Genomic DNA, 10731 nt, shown 5'->3' with positions numbered 1-10731 from the left:
GTCTCCTCTATGACTGTCAGTTCCCTTCCGTCCTCTGTCCCCTGTGTGTCATTTGGTCACAGGAGGGTGGAAATAAAAGTGCCACAATTTTTCTTCTAGACAGTGACACCTTGGCTGTCCTGTGTGTGAGGATGGAGATGACTTCCTGGAGGAGGTGGTATTGCTGTCAGGGACCTGATGTGGTTTGTCTTCACCCCCACTCCCATGACTTTTCTCCTCACTAGCTAACTTCCTGTCATCCTCTCCAGAACACTCAGACCAGCAAAGAAGCCTGCACAGCCTGCCATTCCGGTTCCCTATAGCTGTGCCCAGGAGGCAGTGCCAGGGCGAGGGCTTTAGGAGGTGGCCGCCCCACCCACCATCTGTTAGCGCTCCTGCCTGCACTTCCAGGTAGGGCAAGGTAGTGTAGTCAGAGGTAAGAGAGAGTCTGGCTAAGTAAGGAGCCACACATCTGGAACCAGAATGTCTGCTACGGACGCAGGCGCGGAGCCCTCATTGGGGTAGGTAGCGTCACTGCTACTGGTGGCAAAGGGTCTTAGTACAAAAGGCCTTGGGTGGGGGACAGTTACTGGTGGAATTGGGTGAGAGGCAGGGCTGGGAGTCAAGGGGTTGAGATCACCAAGGAGCCTAGGACAGCAAAGTGACAACAGGACCAGGGGTGGAGGGCAGAGGTACAGCCTTCTGCTTTCTCTTTCTTCACGTTTCTGTGACAAATAGGAAGCGCTCAAGTCCCCTAGGCCTGGGGACAAAGCCATCCTGTCTGGAGGAGCTCCATACTGCTGAAGGGACAGCCATGTGAGCTAATGGAGACCTGGCTAGGGACACCAGAGCTGTGATTAGGGTGTCAAAAAGGAGGGACTTCTTGGGAGGCAAGGTCAGAACTCAGGGTTTTATTTGTTTGAGGTAGGGTCTTACTGTGTAGTTCTGACTACCCTGGAATTCACTATGTAGACCAGGCTGTCCTCAAACTCACAGAGATCTACTCACCACTGCGTTTTGAGCTGAAGTTAAAGGCATGTGCTACCACACCCAATCCAGGTTTAGGATTAAAAAGTCACATTAGCAAAGGGGTCATCTCAGCTCTCTAGATGCTGAGGTAGTAGGATCATGATTCAAGGACAGCCTAGTTGTTTCATTTTTAAATTTTTTTTTATTTTTTAAAAGATTTATTTATTTATTAAGTATACAACATTCTGCCTCCATGTATGCCCACACACCAGAAGAGCCACCATGTGGTTGCTGGGAATTGAACTCAGGACCTCTGGAAGAACAGCCAGTGCTCCTAACCACTGAGCCATCTCTCCAGCCAGAGTTGTTTCAAAAAAAGGAAGGAAGGAAGGAAGGAAGGAAGGAAATTTTTTTAAAAAGGAAAGAAAACAATGGGGCTGGGGATGGCAGGGTGCTTGCCTGGAGGGCATGAAGCTCTATGGTTGTGCCCCAGGACAGCATACACTGCATGTATGTAATCCTGGCAATTGGGAGGCAGTAGCCCAAGCATGAGAATCAGGGGTTCCAGGTCATCCTTAGCTAGATAACAAACTTGAGGCTAGCTTGAGCTACATAAGGTCCTGTCCGGAGCTGGAGAGATGGCTCGGTGGCTAAGAGCGCTGGCTGCTCTTCCAGGGAAGCAGGGTTCAGTTCCAAGCACCCATATGGTAGCTCACAACTGTCTGTAACTCCAGTTTCAGGAACATGATACTCTCACACAGACCTACAAACAGACAAAACACCAATACACATAAAATAAAAATAGTTATTTTAAAAAAGAGATCATATTATTGTGCTGAATGGCACATGCCTTTAATCCTTTCACTTTGAGGCAGAGGTGGTGGGTAGGTGAATCTCTGTGACTCTGAGGCCAGCCTGATCTATGTAGAGAGTGTCAGGCTAGTAAGAGCTTCCTAGTGAGACCTAGTGGTTCCAAAATAAAAAATCCCTGGTTACTGTGGCTCTGAAAATGTCACATTCTCTTAGAAAACGGGAAGCTAGGGGACTGGAGAGATGGCTCAGCGGTTATGAGCATTGCCTGCTCTTCCAAAGGTCCTGAGTTCAATTCCCAGCAACCACATGGTGGCTCACAACCATCTGTAATGGGGTCTGGTGCCCTCTTCTGGCCTGCAGGAATACAAGCAGACAGAATATTGTATACATAAAAACGGGAAGCTACCAACAGGCCTTGAGGAGATGAGAAAAAAGTATGTAACTAAAAAGTATGTAACTGACAGGCACATGTCACCTCCATACGCAGAGGCAGGAGCATTGCTTCAAGTTCAAGGTTGCGTAAAGAATACCAGGTTGACTAAGGCTGCATGGTAAGACTATGCCTCAAACCCATCACATACATGGTGATCCTCTTCTCAGGTGACCCTAGCCTAAGTCAGGATGACAGTCAACGCTAATTGGAACAAATCAGCTAGTCTCTCTGAGCCTCACTTTCTGTTCTTTAGTATGGGGTAATGGATGATCTCTTCTGGACTGAATGAGATGGCACTTGCCACCCTTCTGTCCAATCGCCAGCTCTGACTTCCTTCCAGCTCCCTTCCGTGTTGTTTTTGATGGCCACAGACTCCGTCGCAGCTTCCTGTGCAGCAGGTCCCGCCAGGACAGCTGCTCTGCACCGCTCATTGCTGACCATCCGCATCACAGGGCCTTTGCCCTGCTGCCCCACGTCCACAGTGTCCAATGCCCCTGTGTCTCCATTGCAGTCAGAGGCAGGGTGACTCTCAGAGCTGCCTCTGGAGGTGTCTGTGTGCTGATCCTGTATAATTACAGTCTCGTGTCACATAACTGACACGTCAGCCAGTGACAGTCAGATGTACAACAGTAATCCTACGGATTATAGCCAGGCTGAGTGAAGGAGGCTGCCCCACACTAAGGAGCCCTGGGGGCCTCAGCACATCCCAGGCTCAGCCCATGAAGGCAGTAGGAGGCCATGGACAATGTCAGAACAAGGCCAGTGTGACCAGGAGCCCGCAGAGCCCAGGCAGGGAGCACTGGGGAGGGCTGGTGACATTGACACCCCAGAAGGAATGCTCAGGAAGAGGCCTGAAATGCGCTAGGGCCTAGAATCTAAGCCAACTGTGCCAGCCATGCTGGCTGAGCCAACCAAGCAGGCTCCCCAGCCAGGCCCAGTTCCTCCAGGGAGCCCCTGCAGGGAAAGGCCCCTGGTCCTCTGGGAAGGGGTCTAGGTGGAGGCTCCCTCAGGCCTGAGTGTAATGAAGGAGGGTCTGGGTCCCCATGAAGCCCTGGCAGGAGTTGAGCCTGCTCGGGGACAATCCTCACCAATGCTGGTGTGAGCTGTCTCCTGCCAGTCCCAGATAAGGGGGATGTGAATGTGGAAGACTCAGCCAGGAAATCAGCAGCACTGTCTGAAGGCAGAGGGCAAGTCTGCCTTCTCCTGTCTCCCACATTTGTCAGCTGGGACAGTCCCTCAGAGCCTGCAGTGGCTGCTCAACTTGCTTCAGGCACTGTCTTGAGAATTGTACCTACAAGGGATGCTGTCCTGAGAGCTCTGTCCACAGGGGGAGCTGTCCTGAGAGTTCTGTCCACAGTAGGTACTGTCCTGAAAGTTCGGTCCACAGGGGGCGCTGTCCTGAGAGCTCTGTCCACAGGGGGCGCTGTCCTGAGGGTTCTATCCACAGGGGGCGCTGTCCTGAAAGTTCTGTCCACAGGGGGCGCTGTCCTGAGAGTTCTGTCCACAGGGGGCGCTGTCCTGAGAGCTCTGTCCACAGGGGGCGCTGTCCTGAGAGCTCTGTCCACAGGGGGCGCTGTCCCGAGAGCTCTGTCCACAGGGGGTGCTGTCCTGAGAATTCTATCCACAGGGGGCGCTGTCCTGAGGGTTCTATCCACAGGGAGCGCTGTCCTGAGAGTTCTGTCCACAGGGGGCGCTGTTGTAATTTTCTGTTCACTGTCATAGTTGGGCGTGTGTGGCGGTATGTCCCGAGAGTGAGGCATATGTGTCTGGATGTCATTGACTAGAATGGTGACCTGTAAAGTCCAGGGAGGATGTAGGTGTTGATGGGGCAGGACTTCTAGGGCACCACAGGGATTGTTTCTGCTCCCTCTCAAGGATGTGAACAGGTCCCAACATGTGCTGTTCCTGTCCACACCGACGCAAAGCAACACCCATTCCCACCCAACTCACCGCACAAGTCATGTGAACGGGCCCTCAGGTGTGCACACCAAGATAAACCCACTGACAGACACTCCTTATATGAAGACTCTTGAAAATAGGCACACGTGTAAACAAGCGCACATGCACACACAAACATATACATATCATCTTCATAGTTGGAGGCAAGCGGAGCTACTGTTGTGTGGCAAAACTTTTACTGCAGAGGCAGAACACAAAGATCTTCTCACCCCAGATAGGGAATCCCATGGCAGACCAAAGTACAGACACCACCAAAGTCCAACTTGGTGAACCAGAGACTTTAATTCCAGGTCACTTACAGGAGTGTGGGTGAGGGGTTGCTTGCAGGAGCAGAAACAACTCAATGACAGCTGCATCACTAAGGCCCAGCCCAGCAAAGTGACAGCCACAAAGCTGGGAACCTGGAGCTCACTGTACGGCCTGCAAGCAGCTCAACTGTTTGGACAGTGTCTTCCAGGCAGCTCTGCTTTCGCAGGGAGAGGCCTAGTCTCTCTCTCTCTCTCTCTCTCTCTCTCTCTCTCTCTCTCTCTCTCACACACACACACACACACACACACACACACACACAGACAGAGAGAGAGAGAGAGAAAAAAAAGAGAGAGAGACAGAGACATAGAGAGAGAGAGACAGACAGACACACAGACACACAGAGACAGAGAAACAAAGAGTCAGACAGAGACAGACAGACAGAGAGAGACAGAAGGGCAAGTGAGATGCCTTGGCAAGGCAGACACATCCCATACGAGCTTGGTGACCTGTATGTGTTGGGACCACAAGAACGAACAGTGGAAGGAGAGAACTGACTCCACAAATCTGTCCTGTGACTTCACACACATAGTGGGAGTGCCTCTATTCACATCCAATAATAAATACAATTTAAAAGAAAAAAAAAGAAAGAAGCTATGAAAATGCTTATTTCCAACAACGACAAAAAGTCATTAAAAAAAAAAAAAACAGACACAGTAACACCCAACACCATTCTGTAACAGCTGCTCCGGGGGAATCCTCTGAGGGCTCTGAAGCTCAGGGTAGGGACTTGGGAGGATGGGAAGGCGGGGCATGAGCATTTGGGGGGCTGCCTTGTGCTCTGGAGCGGCTGAAGCTCTTCCCAAGGGTTGAATGGAGCACAAGCTCCACTCAACGCCGTCACATCCTGCAGGGTGGACCCCACTGAGGACACACTGCGGAGGCTGCGGGAGGCTTTCGCTGCAGGACGGACTCGACCTGCGGAGTTCCGGACAGCACAGCTGCAGGGCCTGAGCCGCTTCTTTCAGGACAACAAGCAGCGGCTGCAGGATGCACTGGCCAAGGACGTGGGCAAGGTGCTGTGGGGGCATGAGTGTGGGATCTAGACAGGTGCAACGGTCCTTCCCAAGCTGGGCCAAATGCTCCGTGAGATGCTGTGCCCTCGACGAGGAGAGAATGTCCTGGTGTCTTTAACCCTTGCTCTATGCAACATTGACTTGAGAACATGCAGAGCGCCACTGAGAGGCCAGCTGGATGGTTGTTCTCAGGTCACAAATAGGGAAACTGAGGTACTCAGTTTTAAATTGTTTACCCAAAGTCTCAAAGCCAGGCAGTAGCAGTCCAGAATTAGTACCCATGGAACCATACACTGCATCTATAGGCTCAAGGTCACTACCTCACACCCTTCCCAAATGGTAGACCCCAGCCCAGCCTTGAACCAGACCTCCCCACCCCACAGTCAGCATTCGAGTCAGACATGAGTGAGATCATCCTGTGCCAGAATGAGGTGGACCTGGCCCTCAAGAACCTGCAGACCTGGATGAAGGACGAGTCTGTGTCCACCAACTTGGTGAGTACCGTTGTCTAGGGGATGGTGGTGGAGGTGGCAGCGTACAGGACAGCCTGTCCCAAACCCCTTCCTGCCCTTGAAACCAAAGTAAGCCAGTCTTTACATTGGGGACCCATCATCCAGGGAGGTGAGGACCCATGGAAGTGGGAGAGGCTGTTACTCATTTGGCACCTCACTACCACCCTGCATCCTAGCTCACGAAGCTGAGCTCAGCCTTCATCCGGAAGGAGCCCTTTGGCGTGGTGCTTATCATTGCACCCTGGAATTATCCATTGAACTTGATGATCATGCCCCTAGTGGGGGCCATAGCTGCAGGTGAGTGGGGTTTGGGAACTTCCTAGTCGGACAGTCCTTCCCAAAGAGGGCATCCAGAGTTTCCTGGAGGGTGCAGGCACAGGCCTCACTCCTCTACTTCCCCATTGGCTCCTTCAGGGAACTGTGTGGTGCTGAAGCCATCAGAGATAAGCAAGAACACAGAGAAGGTGCTGGCTGAGCTGCTGCCCCAGTATCTGGACCAGGTGGGTATGGCTCTGCCTGGCAGCACCCGGCATTCCCATATCCCTGTCCTGGCAAGTGGGGAGGTCCCCGTTGTCCTTGCGTCTGCCTCCTGAGCTGTCATCCTGTTTTGCAGAGTTGTTTTGCTGTGGTGCTGGGTGGGCCCGAGGAGACTGGGCAGCTGCTGAAACACAAGTTTGACTACATCTTCTTCACGGGTGAGGATGGCCCTGGCCAGGATCCCGGGCATGGGGACAGCAGAGAACACGGCGTAGAGAACAAATCAAGAGGTGGAGGTGTCCCTGAGGGTGGCTGTCCAGGACCTCTGAGAATCTTGGAGATTGGATCCTGGGTGGTCAGGATAGGTGGAACAGCCCAGAACTTGGGCTGAGAAAGGTGTCTGTGGAGAGGGGAGGCCAAAGTTCATGCCTAGACCAGTTGTCCAGGTGAAGATTGTGTCTCTTGACCCTGTTCTCAGGGAGCCCTCAAGTAGGCAAGATCATCATGGCCGCTGCTGCCAAACACCTGACGCCCATCACCCTGGAGCTGGGGGGTAAGAACCCCTGCTATGTGGACGATGACTGCGACCCCCAGACTGTGGCCAACCGCGTGGCCTGGTTTCGCTGCTTCAACGCTGGCCAGACCTGTGTGGCCCCCGATTACATCCTGTGTAGCCAGGAGATGCAGGAGCGGCTGGTACCTGCCCTGCAGAATGCCATCACACGTTTCTATGGGGACAACCCGCAGACCTCCCCCAGCCTGGGCAGAATCATCAACCAGAAACATTTCAAGCGGCTCCAGGGCTTGCTGGGCTGTGGCCGCGTGGTCATTGGTGGCCAGAGTGATGAGGGAGAACGCTACATTGGTGAGTGTCCTGTTTCCATCAGTGGCACACAGCCCCCCTGGGCTGAGTCCCTTCCATACTGAAGAGTACTGTGTTTGACCCTGAATGCAAGCTTCATCTTGGATCCTTAAGTTCACTGCTTCTGGTGCCTTAACTGTGAGCGAGCCTGTGACTCCTAAATTCCTGGTCCCTAGACACTCAAACCCTGAAGTTCTGAGAGGTCAGATCCTTACTTTCTCCAGTCTGGAGCCTTGTTTCTACCAAGCCCTGAGAAAATGAGAGGCTGTTCCTCCCTTTTTCCACAGCACCCACGGTGTTAGCGGACGTGCAGGAGTCGGAGCCCGTGATGCAGGAGGAGATCTTTGGGCCCATCCTGCCCCTGGTGACCGTGAGGAGCCTGGATGAGGCCATCAACTTCATTAACCAGCGGGAGAAGCCCCTGGCCTTGTATGCCTTCTCCAATAACAGCCAGGTAGGCCTGCCGGGACTGGGGCCACAGAAAAGGTGACAAGGGGACGATTGGCCACACCTCCTGCTGGGGGCTTAAGACAGGTGCTACAACTTTGAGCCACCAGCCTGGGTCCCTCAATTTCCGCACAAAGACACCTGAGAACAGGACACAAGCAGGGCCACGGGTCCCAGCAGCATGACTGGCCAGCTGTCTGTCCTGACTGAGGCAGCCTCCACTCGCAGTAAGGGCTGTGCCAGAGAGGGAGCCCCCTCCTCACTTCTGAGCTGTGCAAAGTTCCTATGATACTGAAAGACGATACCAACCAGGACCGCACGGGCAAAGCTTGGCTGGTTACAGTGAGGGTCCACCACACCCTCGCCAAGTCCTAACCTCCTCATGGTCACAGTGATGGGCATGGACCTCTGCCCTACCTATTCGTACAAAGTGTGCCCCCAATGGGTGCTTGGAATAAGGACTGCCAGCAGAGGGAGGACCTGGGAGAGGTGATGCAGAGGTGAGAGCTCTTTGTTCCCCCAGTGGGACTGTCAGGGCTCACCCCCTTCCTGTGTGCTTCTGCCTCCCTCAGGTGGTGAACCAGATGTTGGAACGTACCAGCAGTGGTGGCTTTGGGGGCAATGACGGTTTCCTCTACCTGACTCTACCTTCTATGCCCCTGGGGGGAGTTGGTGAGTTTCTGGCCCCCTCCATAATCCAGCCCCAACCCCAGAAAGTCTTTGCTATTCCACCTGAATGTGGGCCCTGGGCCTCTTACAGCCTTGGTTTTCCTATCTGAAAAATGGGTATTTGATTGTGCTGCCTTTCTGTGTTCCCTTGTAAGCTTTGGGCTTCTGACCCAGGTAGGTGGTGGTCACCTAGGCTGGCAAGCAGGGTTACACAGGTGCTGCCTTCACACTCTTGTTCTCTGTGTCCTTGCAGGCAACAGTGGGATGGGCAGGTATCACGGCAAGTTCTCCTTTGACACCTTCTCCCACCAGCGTGCCTGTCTGCTGCGCAGCCCTGGGGTGGAAAAGCTTAATGACCTCCGTTACCCGCCTTATGGTCCCTGGAACCAGCAGTTTATAAGCTGGGCCATGGGCTCCCAGAGCTGCACCCTCCTATGAACGCCACCCCCACTCCCTCCTGCTGCCCAAACCCTGCCCCACCTGAGCTTTCAGCCGCACTCACAACCCCAGTGGTTCCGAAAGGCAGGTGTCTGGCCCAGCCTGTGCACACCCCACTTCAGGAACTTTTCCTGAACAGACCTGCAGCCAGGCAAGACCTGCGGGTGGCTGGTCCAGTCCCTTCCCAGAGCATGGCCCCTCGCAGCCCCCTGACCCTCTCCTTAGGCAGATCTGCTGACAGAGAAACCCCCTCCCCAAGGTTGAGCAGATCTGGTGACTGAGGGGGACTTCCTTTGTCAGATCCTAGACAGGGTCCCAGAAGACAGAGCAGTGGCTCCCAGCTGCATCCACACCCGGAGGGTGGCTTTGTCCCACCTGAAGTGACATGATCTTGAACACTGAACAGATTTATTGGTGGAATCTGCCTGAAGGGTGTTCATTATTTACTTTTCTGTTGCTTTGATCCAATGACCTGATAGGCAAGTTCAAGGGGGAAGACTCTCATAGCTCACAGCTTCAGAAGGGTCTATCCCCATGACTCAGCAGACATCACAGAATACAGTTTAGTTCATAAAATGGCAAGCCAGGAAACATCATGAATAACAAGAAAAACATGGTTGATTAGTCAAGTCTGTTCTGGGCCCAGGCAGGGGTGTGTGCGAGTGTTGGCTACATCTCCACTCCTAGAAAGAGGTAATGAGAGGTAGAATATGAAATTGGGGACTTGGGGATAAAGAGATGGCTCAGTGATTAAGAGCACTGGTTGTTCTTCCAGAAGACTGAGTTCAGACCTCAGAACCCACATAGCAGGTCATAGTCATCTTTAACTCCACTTAAAAAAGATCCATCTTCTTCTTAGGGCCTCAGCAGGTACCAAGCACACATATGATGCCCAGACATACATAGGCAAAATGCTCATACATGGAAAATAAAATTTAAAAATGGAGGCTTGAAACCAAGTTTGGTGGTGCACGGCTTTAATCACAGCACTCAGGAGGCAGAGGCTGGCGGATATCTGTGATCTTTGTAATGCTGTCCTGGGCTACAGAAGGAGCTCCAGGACAGTCGGGTGTGTAGAGAGAGACCCTGTCTCAAAAAACAAACAAAAAACTGGAGACTTCATCTGAACATGGGAAACTGAAGTCTTAATCAAGACAGGGTTGACCTGAGTTCACCGAGGAAAGACCAGGGGTAGAGTCTAGAGACAGAGGGCTTAGTTGAGGATTGTGGAGCTGGAGTCTGAGTAGACAGAATGCATGACCTTGGAGTTGGTTCCTTGTTCTTCCCCAATTCCCCCTACACCCAGGCACAGAGCCACTCCAATTTCCAGCCTCGGCTTGCTGGTTCCTTAGAGTCACAGGAAATCTGAGCTAATGGCCTGAGGCTGAGAAATTAAAAGAAGTGTGGTCTTAGAAAGTCTGGGTGGTGGCATCTCCAGAATGGTACATGGGGGACACAGCAGAGGCCCTTAACAGGCTTATGGGTGGATGAAGGAGAGAATGAAAGAATGGATGAGAAGAGGAACAGATGGTGTGTGGATGACGGAGGGATGCCAAGACTGATGGGTTCTTGAGTAGGTGGGCAGGTGAGTGGCAGGCTTGGGAGCTGCCCTGGGGCTCCAGTGGGTCATAGTGAAATCTAGCCACAGGTTCTGGGTCCACAGTGGTCTCAACTGCCCACTGTCTCAAACTGAGAGTGTCCATAGGAAAACCACTACAGGTCCGAACCCAGGACATCAGGTTAGCAAGAAGCCAGCAGCACAGCGCTGGAGGGGCAGCCGAAGGGACTGGTCCCAGGGAAAGTGGCAGGGTAGCAGAGAGAGCAGCAGGACCCCAGGCCTGGAGCATAAAT

The 10731-nt window shown here is 53.0% G+C and overlaps 1 protein-coding gene across 1 annotated transcript; it reads left to right on the top strand.

Annotated features, from left to right (window-relative positions):
• The first annotated feature begins 408 nt into the window (after window positions 1–408).
• Window positions 409–9821, top strand: LOC121453982 (aldehyde dehydrogenase family 3 member B2). The gene is made up of 10 exons (XM_041661131.1): window positions 409–500; window positions 5313–5475; window positions 5859–5969; window positions 6164–6284; window positions 6402–6487; window positions 6601–6682; window positions 6943–7329; window positions 7614–7780; window positions 8346–8445; window positions 8696–9821. Exons 1-10 carry the CDS (start codon window positions 463–465, stop codon window positions 8878–8880), a joined length of 1440 nt encoding a protein of 479 aa, XP_041517065.1. The 5' UTR covers window positions 409–462; the 3' UTR covers window positions 8881–9821.
• The last annotated feature ends 910 nt before the right edge of the window (window positions 9822–10731 follow it).

Source organism: Microtus oregoni, unplaced genomic scaffold, assembly GCF_018167655.1.
Source record: "Microtus oregoni isolate MIOR12 unplaced genomic scaffold, Mior012 000012F_ref0000307, whole genome shotgun sequence".
Classification (NCBI taxonomy): Eukaryota; Metazoa; Chordata; class Mammalia; order Rodentia; family Cricetidae; genus Microtus; species Microtus oregoni.
This window is presented reverse-complemented; position numbering and strand designations above follow the sequence as displayed.